The sequence below is a fragment of the Pongo abelii genome, chromosome 9 (genome assembly GCF_028885655.2).
Source record: "Pongo abelii isolate AG06213 chromosome 9, NHGRI_mPonAbe1-v2.0_pri, whole genome shotgun sequence".
In the NCBI taxonomy this organism is placed as follows: Eukaryota; Metazoa; Chordata; class Mammalia; order Primates; family Hominidae; genus Pongo; species Pongo abelii.
In genome coordinates, this window is record NC_071994.2 from 20,173,219 (window position 1) to 20,190,077 (window position 16,859).

A 16,859-nucleotide genomic window follows, 5' to 3' on the forward strand; every position below is an offset into this window, starting at 1 on the left:
TCAGGTGATTCTCCCACCTTAGCCTCCTGAGTAGCTGGAACTACAGGTGAGCACCACCAAGCCCAGGTAATTTTTTGTATTTTTAGTAGAGATGGGGTTTCGCCATGTTGCCCAGGCTGGCACTATATTTCTATATATGAGCAATGAACAATTCAAAGGTGAAATAGAGAAAACAGTGCTAACTATGATAATATAAAAATGAAATACTTAAGAACACATTTAACGAAGAAGTATAAGACTTATACAATGAAAACTATAGAACATTGTTGAAAGAAATTAAAGGCCTAAATAATAGGAAAGACTCTATGTTCGTAGGTTGTTAGACTTAATATTGTTAACATGGCACACTCCACAAACTGACCTACAACATCAATACAATCCCTATCAAAATCCCAGCTGGCTTTTTGGAGAGAAACTGACAAGCCGATCCTAAAATTCATAAGGAAATGCAAAAGACCCAGAATAACCAAAACAATCTCGAAAAAGAAGAACAAAGTTGTAGGATTCACATCCCCAATTTCAAAACTTATTCGAAGCTACAGTAACCAAGACTGTGTGGTACTGGCATAAGGCAGACATAGAAACCAACGAAACAGAATTGAGAGTCTATAAATAAACCCTTATATTTTATAGCAAATTGATTTTTGACGTAAGTGCCTGATATGGTTTGGCTGTGTCCCCACCCAAATCTCATCTTGAACTGTAGCTCCCATAATCCCCACGTGCCATGGAAGGGACCCAGTGGGGTAACTGAATCATGGGGGTGATTACCTCCATGCTGTTCTTGTGATAGAGAGTTCTCACAAGAGCTGATGGTTTTATAAGGGACTTTTCCCCCTTTTGCTCAGCACTTCTCCTTGCTCCTGTCATGTGAAGGACGTGTTTGCTTCCTCTTCTGCCATGATTCTAAACTTCCTGAGGCCTCCCCACCCATGCTGAACTGTGAATCAATTAAACCTTTTTCCTTTATAAATTATCCAGTCTTGGGTATGTCTTTATTAGCAGTGTGAGAATGGACTAATACAGTGCCAAAAACACTCAATGGGGAAAGAACAGTCTTTTTTTAAAATGGTGCTGGGACAACTGGATACTCATATGTAAAAAAGTGATTTTGGACTCCTACCTCAAGCCATTTTAAAATGGATCAAAAACCTAAATGTAAAAGCTAATACTATAAAACTCTTAGGATAAAAAATAGGTACAAAGTTTTGTGAACTTGGTTTAGGTAACCATTTCTTAGATATAACACCTAAAGCATAAATATCCAAAGAAAAAATAAATTGGACTTCATCAAAATTAAAAACTGTACTCCAAAGGACACTACTAAGAAAGTAAAAAGACAACCCACAAGATGGGAGAAAATATTTGCAAATCATATATCTATAAGGGTCTAGTATCCAGAATATGTAAAGACTGTTACAATTCAACAGTCCAGATCTGAACTGCCATCTTAACCTCAACCCAATTAAAAAGAGGCAAAAGATTTGAGTAGACATTTCTCCAAGAAGACAAACCCTTAGCAAAAAACACATGAAAAGACACTCAACATCATTAATCATTAGGGAAATGCAAAACAAACCCACAATGAGATACTACTTCACATGCACTAGGATGGCTATAATAAAAAAGACAACAACAACAAGTGTTGGAAAGGATATGGAGAAATTAGAACCCTCATATACTGCTGGTGGATGAAATGGAGCAGCTGCTTTGAAAAAGTTTGGCAATCCTTTAAAAAGTTAAACATAGAGTTACCAAATGACCTAGAAATTCCACACCTAGGTATATGCTTAAAAGAAATGAAAAAAGGTGTTCGAACAAAAACTTGTATACAGATGTTCACAGCAATATTTTCATAAAATCCAAGTGGTGAAAATAATCCAAAGGTCCATCAAGTGATGAATGAATAAACAAAATGTGATGTACCCATACAATCAAAAAATATTATTTAGCCACAACAGGAATGAAGTGCTGAAATACCCTAGAACAATTGATGAATCTTTTTTTTTTTTTTTTTTTTTTTTTTTTTTGAGACAGAGTTTTGCTCTTGTTGCCCAGGCTGGAGTGCAGTGGCACAATCTTGGCTCACTGCAACCTCTGCCTACTGGATTCAAGCAGTTCTCCTGCCTCAGCCTCCTGAGTTGCTGAGATTACAGGCGCCCGCCACCACGTCTGGCTAATTTTTTGTATTTTTAGTAGAGACGGGGTTTCACCATGTTGGCCAGGCTGGTCTTGAATTCCTGACCTCAGGTCATCTACCCACCTCGGCCTCCCAAAGTGCTGGGTGAGCCACTGTGCCCAGCAAACATCGATGAATCTTAAAAACATTATGCTAAGTGAAAGAAGCCAGACACAATAAACCCCATATTGTATAATAATTATCATTTGTATGCAATATCTAGAATAGGCAAATTCATAGAGACAGAAATTAGATTAGTGGTTGCCAGGGGTTGTGGAGAAGGTAAAATGGGAGTGACTGCTAATTGGTATGAAGTTTCTTTATGGGGTGATAAAAATGTTCTGCAATTATATCATGGTGGTAGTTACATAACCTTGTGAGTACACGAAAAAATGCCAGGCACTGTGGCGTCATGCATAGTATACTAAAAAATCTCACCTACACAGGAAACTGAGGCAAGAGAATCACTTGAGCCCAGGAGTTCAAGATCACCCTGGGCAATATATTGAGACTCTGTGTCTTTCAAAAAATTATTTAGGCCCAGTGCAGTGGCTCACGCCTATAATCCCAGCACTTTGGAAAGCCGAGTTGGGCAGATTGCCTGAAGTCGGGCGTTCGAGACCAGCCTGGCCAGCATGGTGAAACGCTGTCTCTACTAAAAATACAAAAATTAGCCAGGTGTGGTGGCGTGTGCCTGTAATCCCAGCTACTCGGGAAGCTAAGGCAGAAGAATTGCTTGAACCTGGGAGGTGGAGGTTGCAGTGAGCTGAAATCGCACCATTGCATTCCAGCCTGGGTTACAGAGAAAGACTCCATCTCAAAAAAAAAAAAAAAAAAAAAAAAAATTTAAACCCCACTGAATTGGTATGCTAAGCATATCTCAATAAAAGAAGACACAGATTTATAAAAATAGAGTTGAAGTTAAGATGGCAGCAGATAAGAAATGTTAAAAATTTTGGAAAATGGAAATTAGACACACAACTTATTTTACGAACAGAAAAAAAGCTAAAACTTAAGTGGCTATACTGAGGAAAGGGAACAAAAAACAAGCACACCCTCTTATACAACATCAGAAAGGCTTAGGAACAGTAGGTATCAGGTACCTCTAAAGCCATGGGAGTAAGTAAAGGTAAAAATGGAAAATTGGGTTAAAAGTCTACATAAGAAGCAGTTATATTTCTAGATCCTCTTCCCAACCTTATATAGTAAAGTTACTACTCCTCCTCCACCCAGGTTTAAAATTAAAGGTTTATTCTCTATTGAGAAGTTGAATCAGAAGGATGTTGAACTTGGGAACACCAAGAATAGTTTGAAGACAGAGGTGCCCTACTAAAAACAGGAATATTACATAAAACTCTATATATTGATCTGCAAGACCCTTTCCTAAACAAGTAGCTTCAAAAACTTGAGAAAAGTCTGTATATGAAAAACACATTTAAAAACTAGAAAAAAAGAACTCAGGAGAAAAAGAAAATGTAGAAGACATTCATGTGCAAAAAAAAAACCAATAAAACAACAACAAAAAAGAAACTCTACAATTAATATTCTCAGAAAGGCAAGATAAAGTCTTATATTTAGGAATTCAACAAACTTTTTTAAATGGAGTAGAAATTTAAATCATCAAATCTACCATAATTGATGAATTTTTTTATGTCAACTTGATTGGGCTAAGGGATGCCCAGATAGCTGGTAAAACATCATTTCTGGTTGTATTTGTGAGAGACTTTCTGGCAGAGACTAGCATTTGAATGAGTAGATTGAATAAAGAAGATTCACCTTCACCAATGTGGGTGGGCACCATCTAACCCAATGAGGGCCCACACAGAACAAAAGGCAGAGGGGGAAAGGCAAATTCTCCCTCTTACCTTGCCCTGGGACACCAAGGCTTCTGGTTCTCGGGCTTTCAGACTCTGGAACTTATACCAGCACACTGCTCCTCCTCACCCCTACCTTCTCAAGCCTATGAACTCAGACTGAACTACACCACTGGCTTTCCTGGTTCTCTACCTTGCAGGCACAAATGGTGGGACTTCTCAGCCTCCATAGTCATGTCAGCCAATTCCCATAATAAATCTATACAGCTGACCCTTCAACAAAGTGGGGCCTGGGTATAGTGGCTCACACTTGTAACCCCAGCACATTGGGAGGTCAAGGAGGGAGGAATGCTTGAACCCAGGAGTTCAAGACCAGCCTGGACAATATAGCAAGACTCTATCTCTATAAAAAGAAAAGAAAAAATATCCACATATAACTTTGGACTCCTCCAAAACATAACTATTAATAGCCAACATTTGACTGGCAGCCTTACCAATAACATAAACAGTCAATTAGCACATATTTTGTATATGTATTATATACTGTATTCTTACAATAAAGTAAGCTAGGGAAAAGAAAATGTTATTAAGAAAATTATGGGGCCAGGCGTGGTGGCTCTTGCCTGTAATCCCAACACTGTGGGAGGCCAAGGCGGGAGAATCACTTGAAGCCAGGAGTTCAAGACCAGCCTGGACAACAAAGCAAGATCCCATCTCTACAATAATAATAATTTAAAATTTAAAAAAAAGAAAATCACAAGGAAGAGAAAATATATTTACTATTCATTAAGTGGAAGTAGATCATTCATTATAAAGGTCTTCATCGTTGTTTTCACACTGAGTAGGCTGAGGAGGTAGAAATGGAGGGGGTTGATCTTACTGTCTCAGAGGTGGCAAAGAAAATCTGTGTGTAAGTGGATCACACAATTTAAATCCGTGTTGTTCAAGGGTCAGCTGTATATCTATATAGCTATGTATCTAGGTCTTTACATATCCTATTAGTTCAGTTTTTCTGGGGAACCCTGGCTAATACAATAGATATTTTTGATATTCAACAAAAGGATTGGAAAGGTTAAGAATATTCATATAACATATAAAAATCAAAAAAGATAGAAAAGAGAAAAACAAGAAAAATTAGAGCATAAATCCATAAGTCCAATGTCTAAGAAACAACAGTTCCAGAGATAGAACAGAGATGAGACAATATTAAACACATAATTCAAGAAAACTTCTCAGAACTGATATACATGAATTTCTACACTGAAAGGATCTCAAGACAATGAAAGAAGATCCACACCAATGTAAAACTACATGAAATATCACAGATCAGAATGGCATTAGATCATTCAATAGCAATACAGAAAGCTAAAAGATAGAGGAGAAATGCTTTAAAAATTCTAAGGGAAAATTATCTCCAACACAGAATTTTATACCTATCTAAACTATCAATCAAGGGTAAGGGTAGTATAAAGTCATTTTCATAAACAGAAGATTCCCTAAAATATTACTTTGCATGCACCCTTTCTCAGAAAGCTACTAGAGGATGCAATCTAATAAAAAGAAGGAGCATGTAAGGAAAAAGGAAGACATAGGCTTTAGGAAATATGCACTAAAACTTACTTAAGCAAGACAAGTAATATCCATGTAAGGATGAAGAATGAAGTAATACCCATGATAAAGATGAAGGATTTAGAGAGCAACCAGGCCAGACTGAAGCAGGGGGACCAGTTAGATGAAGAAGTACTTCAGAAAAGTTATCTTGAAGAAAAGAAATTGAAACTGAGAGGATGCCTGATGTGTTTGAACTGACCTTAGGCTATAAAGTCTGGGGGACAAGTCCATAGAAAACCATGCACAAAAGGAAAGGCAATTATTAATTGCAGGAAAATGAAAAAAAAGTTCAAAAAGGAGAAATGTAATCATAGTATACTATATTATATATATTTTACATATATATGTTGTATACTATGTGTATATATATACATATATACTATGTATATGTGTATACATATGTATAATTTTCACAGTCATAATAAATACTGAATATTGATTTAACCAAAAATTATAATAATTTTGTTGGAAGACTAGGAAGAAGGGAAATTGAGTAGTATAAGAGAACTCCTCATCTTCTATAATATAAAGTCATTAAATAATATCTAAAACTGAAAAATCAAGAAGAGCAATTTAAGCATGTTATTTTAAAATACACAGCAAAAAAAAATTGTTTTTATTGCTGAAAAATTTGAAAATGGCCTCCTCGAAAAAGGGGGTTTCGTTTACATGCTGTGAGATCACCGCAAACCTACCTCACTGTTGAAACAGGACAAATGCAATAGAACGCATTGGGTGGTGTGTGTCTGATCCTGGGTTCTTGTCTCCCCTAAATACTGCCCCCCCAAGTTACTGTATTTGTCTGGGCTTTGTAGGACTTCACTAAGTTGATTGCTAGGTGGCCTAGTTTGTGTAAATATAATGTATTGGTCTTCCTCCGTGTTCTTTGGGGGTTTTGTTTACAAACTTCTTTTTGTATTGAGAGAAAAATAGCCAAAGCATCTTTGACAGAAGGTTCTGCACCAGGCAAAAAGATCTGAAACATTAGTTTGGGGGGCCCTCTTCTTAAAGTGGGGATCTTGAACCATCCTTTCTTTTGTATTCCCTTTCCCCTATTACCTATTAGACCAGACCTTCTGTCCTAAAAACTTGTCTTCTACCCTGCCCTCTTTTCTGTTCACCCCCGAAAAAAACACCCACACACATACACATTTAATGCTTGGAGTGTCTCCACAACTCTTAAACGATGTATGCAAAAATCCTGAAGCTAGGAAAACCCTCCATCCCTTGTTCCCAACCTCCTAAGTCAAGACCGTTACCATTTCTTTCTTTTTTTTTTTTTATTTTTTGGGATGGAGTCTCGCTCTGTCGCCCAGGCTGGAGTGCAGTGGCGTGATCGGCTCACTGCAGCCTCTGCCTCTTGGGTTCAGGCGATTCTCCTGCCTCAGCCTCCTGAGTAGCCGGGATTTCCGGCACCCGCCGCGCCCAGCTAATTTTTGTATTTTTAGTAGAGACGGGGTTTCGCCGTGTTGTCCAGGCTGGTCTGGAACTCCTGACCTCAGGTGATCTGCCCATCTTGTCTTCCCAGGGTGCTGGGATTGCAGGCATGAGCCACCATGCTGGGCCGACCATTTCTTGATGTATTCATGCCAAACACTTAAGACACTGCTGTAGCCTGGGCGCGGTGGCTCACGCCTGTAGTCCCAGCACTTCGGAAGGCTGAGGCGGGCGGATCAAAAGGTCAGGAGTTCAAAACCATCCTGGCCAACATGGTGAAACCCCGTGTCTGCTGAAATACAAAAAAATTAGCCGGGTGTGGTGGCGCATACCTGTGGTCCCAGCTATTCAGGAGGCTGAGGCGGGGCAATCGCTTTAACCCGGGAGACAGAGGTTGCAGTGAACTGAGATCGCACCACTGCACTCCAGCCTGGTTACAGAGCGAGACTCTGTCTCGAAAAAAAAAAAACAACAAAACAAAACAAAACAAAAATACACTACTGTATTCTGGATGGATCAAACCTACTTAATTTTAATTTCTAATCCTAAAGTAAAGAGATGCAATTGGGGACCTTCCATGTAGAAAGTGGGGTCAGGAGGCCAAGAAAGGGAATATGAATGTATATCCAAGTCACTCAGGAACTTTTATGCAGGTGCTAGAAACTTATGTCAAAGTGGCCACAAGATTGTTTAATAGGAGACGAACGAATGTAACTCCATGTTTACTGCTAGAAACCAACGCTTTGTGTAAAGTCTTGAATTTATGGGGAGGGAGGGTAGGAAAGCCTGTACCTGTCTGTTTTTTTCCTGATCCTTTTCCCTCATTCCTGAACTGCAGGAGACTGAGCCCCTTTGGGCTTTGGTGACTCCATCACTGGGGTGTGTTTATTTGATGGTTGATTTTGCTGTACTGGGTACTTCCTTTCCCATTTTCTAATCATTTTTTAACACATGCTGACTCTTCCCTTCCCTTCTCCTTTCCCTGGGAAAATACAATGAATAAATAAAGACTTATTGGTACTCAAAAAAAAAAAAAAAGAAAAGAAAATGACCTCCTCTGAGGAGTGAGACTTCGGGGTGAGAAGGTTATGGTGTAGGGTACTGCTTTTTTTGGTTATAACTCTTATAGACCCATTTGATTTTTTAAATTCTGTAGTTAAGAAACATAAACATCAAAAACTTTAAATCCAGCAATTCTTTGAACTTTCTTCAATGGAAAAAGTGGAATTTTGCACTCTCTGGATTCTCCCTCTTCTTTTTTATTTTATTATTTATTTATTTATTTATTTTTTTCTTCAAAACAGAGTCTCACTGTGTTGCCCAGGCTGAAGTGCAGTGGTACGATCTCGGCTCACTGCCACCTCTGCCTCCGGGGTTCAAGCGATTCTCTTGCCTCAGCCTCCTGGGTAGCCGGAATTATAGGCACCTGCCACCACACCCAACAAAATTTTGTATTTTTAGTAGAAATGGGGTTTCACCACGTTGGCCAGGCTGGTCTCAAACTCCTGACCTCAAGTGATCCACCAGCCTCAGCCTCCCAACGTGCTACGATTACAGGCATGAGCCACTGCGTCCAGCCGAATCCTCCCTCTTCTTATGCATTATTTGTGACATCATGTTTTCCTAAAAGAGTTTTTCAACTGTTTCTTCTAATTATTATTTTGTAATGCTTTTGTATTTTTTTCTTTTACCAATTTCCATAGTCAACTTTGCTCCTGTTAGCATTCTTAGTTACTTCTTTTTTTAAAATGATTTATGCAGCCTTACTTCACATGCTTTAATGTAGCTCAGAATACTTGTACTTGGCCCTAGTCGAGCTATTTTTCTTCTTTCCCCCAGTACCTAATACAAACTTTCTTTGCTCTCCTCAAGCCTTTTACTTCTGCTTCCCTAACTCTAAGAAGATAATCTTGATTCTTACTTCAGACAAAGAAGAGGTCATCAGGCAAAGAACACCAATTTCTAGCTCCATTTCTAAGTTTAACCGTGTCCTTCATCACCCTTACTTCCTACCTCTGTTGTTCAAATATAATTATGCTATGTGAAGTGGTTTTAAGATCACCTTAAGACCTGATTTCTCACTTGGGAATTCTTCCTAATTGAGAAAATTCTTACTATGAATTGCTTTCAAATATGGTAAAATGTCTGTCAATATTACATGTAATAATGAAAGTTGACATTATATTGTTTTATACACATATAATAAAACATCTATCCATACTTTAGGGTTGATAAATTTTCTTTTAGGTCTCAAATATTTTCAAAGATCCCATAACAGTTTGTAGGTTAGGCACCACACAAACAGTGCCTTCTGGATAAATATGGTCCTGACTCCCAACTTCAAAATAGCCTTGCACCTCTGCCTTTGATCCTAAATTTCCTAGTACTTCTAAAAATGTTCCATCAAGTATTCATCATCCTTTCCTTCCCTTGGATCTTCCCTCTCTCCCTGTACAATGGTTCCTTTCCCTTCAGCCTAAAAACATACTCAAGTTTCTCCCATCTAAAAACTAAAAACAATAAACTCTCTCTTCCTCCTTTTGCTATCACCCCCTCTCCTCCTTTCCCTAATTGGTCAAACTTCTTGAAACGAATCTAGCCTATTCTCAACGCCTTCACCCTCCCATTTACTCTTCAATCCAGCAAAATCAGGCATCTTGCCACACTACTCCATGAAAACCTCCCTTAATGCCACTAACAACCTGCCTTGCAGCCCGTATCTTCTTTGACCTCTCTGAGGCATCTGGTATCATTGAACACTTCCTCCATCTTGAAACTCTCCACCCCCACGTCCCCAGTGTCTGTGGCACTGCCTTTTTCTTACTCTCCTCCTAAATCTCTTACCAATCACTCTCCAGTCTAGGAAGATAAATATCTTTCTTTATTGTAAAACTAGCTCTCTGGAAACAAGATTTTGGTTTCTACAATGGGTCTCTAACTCTCAATAGAAAAATAAAATGATTTAGCAGCAAAGTTAACCTCCAACGCCCAGCAACAAACCAATTATAAAGAACTAAAAATTCTAAAATTACATGTTCTCACTAAGGTGAACGACTCACTAGAGTATAGAAAGGAACTATTCTGATTATTGGAAATGTTTACAAAGGACAGGAAGTGACACAGAGAAATGACAGGCAACATAAAGTTAAGAAAATAATAACCATTGTAAAAAGGGAGCAACTGAACTCAGAGACAGGCACCAGGGATAAAATAACTTTGTACTTCAAGAGGTAGAGGTAGAGGAGAAAAACCAAGTACTGACCAGCACATCTGAGCTTCACCTGTGAATAAGGGCAAGCGGCTACCAACAATACAACTTGCCTTGAGTAGGGGAGATGTCTCTGCCGCATATACTAGGTATGACAGATTCTTGTTTGTGTACCACCAAAAATACGCTGCCATTCTTCTTGCACACGGTTGTCCATTACACTAAAATTCCCTGCCTCGTTGGCAGTTAGCAGGGACCTTATTAAGTTCTCACCTATGAAGTGTGAGCACAAGTGATGTTTGCATCTTCGGCTTCACTTGCCTAAAAGGTCCTTGCCCTGGATTCACTGCTTCCCCTTTTACTGGCTGGAAATGGCTACAATTGAGGCAGCCTTGGAAACCATGTGTTTCAGACAGAATGACTGCTCTGCTAGCTGAAATCCAATGATGACTTCCTAAAGCAGACCCTGCCTTTCACATCCTGGATTTGGATTAAGTAAGAAAGAAAGAAAGTGCTTCTTGTATGAGCCATTGCACTGGGAGGGAGGGGGAGTTAAGTGGTGGAGGTTTTTTGTTTTGTTTTGTTTTGTTTTTATAACACCAGCTCAGCCCTCACCCTAATACCCTGAAAGATTAGGAGCACCAAACCACCTGAAGTGCCAAACAAACCTCAGTAGACCTCAACAGCTTACTGACTCAGTAGGAAACATTAGTTTGGAGAGAAGGGAATGGTAAGTACTGGTGGGGGAGCAGGGAGATGTCTTCTTATTAATTAATAGCTATAAATTAGAATTTAACATTGAGTGGCACCTAAACCACTTAATTTCAAATTAGAAGAATTAGAATCAAATAACAGCTTCAGTAACTGCTATCTATATAAATGGAAAATTTACTTATTTGAGCCACCACTTCTTCTCATTCATAAAAAAAATAACATCCATCTTCATGGGTAAATGTTATAACATATTTATAGCACAATATAATAAATTAGGTCTAAAATAATGACACCACCTCACCAATAAAATGTTAAATTATCTTCTATATATTAAAACAATCTGGCAGAGTATGGTGGCTCACATCTGTAATCTCAGCACTGTGGGAGGCCAAGGTGGGTGGATCACTTGAGCCCAGGAGTTCGAGACCAGCCTGGGCAACATAACAAACAAAGAATTTAAAAATTAGCTAGGCATGGTAGCACACTCCTATAGTCCCAGCTACCTGGGAGGCTGAGGTGGGAGGATCACCTGAGCTCAGGAGGTCGAGGCTACACTGAGCCATGATCATGCCACTGCACTTCAGCCTGGACGACAGAGTGAGACCTTGTCTCCAAAAAAAAAAAAAAAAAGAGTCTAAGGAATATATCGTATATTCTGTAGAATTTTCTACTGAATTTAAGTTCTGACACTTAAATTTGTATTGAACTGAATGGGAAAGAAGGCTCTTAGAAATTACAAAACCTGAAAGAAAGTGGCTAACAATACTGGCTTTAGAGTCAGATAAACTTCATTCAAACTTCAGCTCCAGACATACTAGCTCAGTGACCTTGGACAAGTTATATAACTTAAATCCCAGTTTCCTCAAAGAAAAGTGGGATCAGCCTGGTGTCTACCTGCTGTGAGGACTGAAGGAGACTGCTGTCTCCTTCAGTCCTCCTGAATATGAGAATTACTCTCGATGGCATATGAAGAACACCTATTTGAAAACAGTTTCCGGGCCAGGCGTGGTGGCTCACACGTGTAATCCCAGCATTTTGGGAGGCTGAGGCAGGTGGATCATGAGGTCAGGAGTTCAAGACCAGCCTGACCAAGAGACCAGCCTGGCCAATATGGTGAAACCCCATCTCTACTAAAAATACAAAAATTAGCTGGGCGTGATGGCAGGCGCCTATAATCCCAGCTACTCGGGAGGCTGAGGCAGGAGAATTGCTTGAACCTGGGAGGTGGAGGTTGCAGTGAGCCGAGATCAGGCCATTGCACTCCAGCCTGGGCAACAAAGTGAGACTCCAACTCAAAAAAAAAAAAAGAAAAAAAGAAAACAGTTTCCACTTAAGACAGTATTTAGGCAGCTTTACTACTTAAAAGTTGAAACATCATCTCTGTATTAAAAAATATATATATGAGACATGATCCCTGCCTAAGGGATTAGAATTTAAAAGAAAGTCTTTAGGCCAGGCGTGGTGGCTCATGCCTGTAATCCCAGCACTTTGGGAGGCCGAGGCAGGCGGATCGCAAGGTCAGGAGATCGAGACCATCCTGGCTAACACGGTGAAACCCCATCTCTACTAAAAATACAAAAAATTAGCCGGGCGAGGTGGCGGGCACCTGTAGTCCCAGCTACTCGGGAGAATAGCGTGAACCTGGGAGGTGGAGCTTGCAGTGAGCCAAGATCACGCCACTGCACTCCAGCCTGGGTGACAGAGCGAGACTCCATCTCAAAAAAAAAAAGAAAAGAAAACGTCTTTCCCCTTTTTGTGTCACCTAACAGCAAATGAAATCGGGGAAATGAAGTTACCCAAATACTACTAACTGTAATTGAAAACAAAAGATTAAATTCTGAACAGCCAAAGCTGTTTTTAATCACTTGGCTAAGTTTGAGAACTTTCCAGTTGGAGAGCCTGATGTCAGGTCCTTCAATAATAGTTATTTTCAGGCCGGGCACGGTGGCTCATGCTTGTAATCCCAGCATTTGGGGAGGCCGAGGTGGGCGGATCACTTGAGATCAGGAGTTTGAGACCAGCCTGGCCAACATGGCGAAACTCCCATCTCTACTAAAAATACAAAAATTAGCCAGGCATGGTGGCATGCACCTATAATTCCAGCTACTCGGGAGGCTGAGGCATGAGAATTGATTGCGTGAACCCAGGAGGCAGAGGTTGCAGTGAGCTGAGATTGTGCCATTGCACTCCAGCCTGGGTGATGGAGCGAAACTCTGTCTCAAAAAAAAAAGTTATTTTCTCTTACCATCCTAGGAAAGATAAGAAAAAATTTATAATGTGAGACAAATTCAACCACTTCTTTTCCTTCTAAGTTTGTTTCTCATTTAGAAATATGATATCAAAAATAAATATTTATTGGAAGAACAAAGGTCAAAACAGTCCCTATGTTCAGGCATGGTAACAAAGATTAGCAAGACTCCAAAGGCTATTTGTAAATATAACCTTGAAAAGAAAAAAGGCAAGGCTGTTCTCCCTGAAGATTTAACCTATCTTTTGCCTGTACATTCACTATTCTTTATCATGCCAACCCTTGAAGAGAAGGCAAAGACTGCCTATGTGAGACTTTAGAAGACAATCATGTTTCTAAACAGCAGGTCTGGTGGTTCATAGACTATCAAGAAAGACAATCAATTTTAGGTTTCATTAAATAGTTTACTCTTAAGATACTAGACATATATTAATTAATTCAGCCTCTCAACCCTCTGTGAGGTAGCTTTTATCAACTCCATTTGTTGGGGAAATTTGATCAAGGAGAATAATAACAGTGTTTTCTATTTACAAAATACCTTCCCTATAAGGAACTCCACAAGTTTATCTTCTCAATCATCTTTCATTCCTGTGAGGTAGGTGGCAATATTACCTTTTCCACTTTTATAGGTGAAATGCTGTGGCTCAAGGAGCTTAATGACTTACTCACCTGGTAGCCTGTATTTTATCCACTAACTAGAATGTACTCTTGAGATTAACACTAGACCATGGACTCAAGGCTTAACCGCACATAACTGACGTGTGGAGCTTCTAGTTTTCTCTATAGCCATCTTTCAATGCATCGCATTCCAAAAAGGACTGGAGTCATGCTTGCTGTTTAAGCTCATGTGTTCACTGTTTATGAAGTTTATTGTTATCATTTCTCTAAATTGGACTACTTAAGTTTCGTCTAGGTGCCCAAGGGCTAAATTATTTTTTGTTTACCGTCTGTGCACTAGCATTGTAAATGATGTCATGAGGAGTGTATAAAACTCTCAGACAAAGCAGCAGGGCCAATAAAAGCAGTTCACTTGGGGAAGAGTACATTTCTTCTTTCCTTTTTTTTTTTTACGTAGCCATCACACAAAAAGATGACTCATTAAGTCCAAAAGAGGTGACTATGCCATGTAAGCGCTTCTTACGCAGCCTTCCACAAAGAGACCTGAGTGGCAGCATAAGGCATCCTCTTCTGTGCATTTTCCTCCAGGCAGAATGCGCATTTGTGTGGCCACATACACAATTATAATCTCCTCTGAAAGGCAATTCCTTCCATATGACAGGCTGAACAGTGGCCTGAGTGCTAGCCTCATGTTGCCCAAGCAGTTAACATGCTGAAATACCAGACACATTTAATCTCTCCTTTCTGAAAAACTAAGATGGGACAGAAGAGGCAAAGCTGGAAAGAACTCCACACAGAGAGAAAGGAGGCCAGCCCAAGCGCCCAAACTCACTTTCTCATGTGCTGAACTTCTTTTGTGTGTTGCCTACTTACGTGTCAATTTGCAGGACTTTGGGGCATGAGAACCATGGAGCCGACCGGTTCTGGCAGCCTCTCCATTTGACAAGCAAAGCCGAAGACGTGTGGCCTCTCGTATATCTTACATTCAAAAGTGTCATTGTTTCAAGCATGCCTATTTTAAAATATAGAATTTTCCCATTTAGAACAGGTCTTTGTAAGTTGGCCACAGGAGGAGTTCTGCCACATTAATTTAAAGGGGAAAAAAAAGTGGCAATGGGCCCTAATGCAGCTCTATCCCCACCAGATGCCTCTGTTTACTTTGGACCAATGGGACTGTCCCAGGTGAGAGAAGTCTGAATTTAAAAAACACCTGATATGAAGTCCTGGGGCACAAGCAGATTTCTGTCTGAGATTACAGAAACTGAAGCTTGTGTTTTATCACAATTACCTGTAATCTCGGGGCTAGATAATAGTATTAACAAGACCCTGAGTTACACAATAGGACAGCTGGAAAAAAGGCTCTTACTTTCTCCAAAGAATAGTGCTTTAAAAGCTAATTGAATGAAGAAAAAGAACAGGCTCTGAAAGTGCGGTCTCAAACAATATTTACTTTTACTAGGTTCCTGCTAATCAAACAAAACTTAGTCAAAAGCTTTCCATGAAAAAAATACATTTGATGATTTCAGCAGTAATTGCTTTGTTTAAAGAAAGGTACTTAAGAAAAAACATAGCTAGTGGGATCAGTAATTTGTAAGTTCAGATGTGTTTGGGAAAATCCCTCCTCTCTTTGATAAATCATTAAAATTCTGCTCAGATAAATGTGTTTTGACTTGAAATTCCAATCATAGAATGAGCTATTTCCTAAGGCCCCTAGGGAAGTAGTGTAAGGGTGATCCCAAAGCAGAAAGAGGACCCAGGGATTAGTTTACAAGGGTAATTCCAGTCTTAATCAAAGCATATCACTCTGTCCAACTAAAGGACAGGATCTCATTGAGATGCTCCAAAATTGTAGAAAATCTCCTTCCTTTTTAAAATACTGGTTTTACAAAATGGATTAAATTTTAGTGTTATGTAACCCAAACACAGAAACTATGGTATCAACCAAGAAATTAACCTTAGGTATAATCAGAGTTAAAACCGAAAAGATCCAGAGCAGATTTAATCAGTCATCCTTTTTCATTCATGGAAGGGGGGAAAAACATAGTTTCTCTCACGTGTTAGGAATTCAGTAACTATTTGTTGAACTGGATTCCTTTCTCCCATTTATTTTAAAATTTATTCTGTTACTTAAAGTAGACCATTCATTCAACAATTGAGCACTTCATTTGGGCCAAGCATTGTGCTAGATTTTAGAGAGAAAAGGCCTGCCCTCATGGCTCACATTCTAATAAGAAACAGACAATAACCAAGTATACAAGTAGGTACACAAGATAACTCTGATAAGTGCTATGAAGGACATAAATAGGATGATGAACCAGAAATAGGATAATGGATCATGTCTCTTCTGCTCTACTATTATTTTTATTTATTTATTTATTTATTTTTGAGACGGAGTCTCATTCTGTCACCCAGGCTGGAGTGCAGTGGTGCAATCTCGGCTCACTGCAAGCTCCGCCTTCCGGGTTCACACCATTCTCCTGCCTCAGCCTTGCGAGTAGCTGGGACTACAGGCGCCTGCCACCACGCCCAGCTAATTTTTTTGTATTTTTAGTAGAGACAGGGTTTCACTGTGTTAGCCAGGATGGTCTCGATCTCCTGACCTCGTGATCTATCCGCCTTGGCCTCCCAAAGTGCTGGGATTACAGGCGTTGAGCCACTGCTCCCAGCCTGCTCTACTATTATTTTTAAAACTTCAATTTATCTACTCGGCCTCCTAGAATTATTCATTTAGCACATATTGCATTTGTGCAAATAAAAGTGATCCCCAACTTCTGAATAGCATTTGGAATAAAGATTTTAACATTACTTGAATATATAAATGATAAACAAAGTCAAAAATTTTAAAGCTATCTTAAAACCCCAGAATAACACTGACATCACTCTGCAATTTACTTTGGAGAAATGGGGGTAGGCAAGGGTTGGGAACAACATGCCTTAGAACTTACTGGCTCTTTTTTCCCCCCAACAAAAAGATATTTTATTTATTACATGTATTAAATAGGTTACAGAATCTAAAAGGAAAAAAATCTA

General features: G+C 39.4%; 1 protein-coding gene across 6 annotated transcripts in view; it reads right to left on the reverse strand.

Annotated features, from left to right (window-relative positions):
* Nucleotides 1-16,859, reverse strand: part of CSTPP1 (centriolar satellite-associated tubulin polyglutamylase complex regulator 1) — a 233,356-nt gene that overhangs the window by 211,720 nt on the left and 4,777 nt on the right. For 2 of the 6 annotated variants that reach the window (XM_054523903.2, XM_009246399.4), the window contains exon 2: nt 14,703-14,841. In XM_054523903.2, the coding sequence (XP_054379878.1) occupies nt 14,703-14,841 (139 nt within the window). 6 annotated transcript variants of the gene reach the window in all.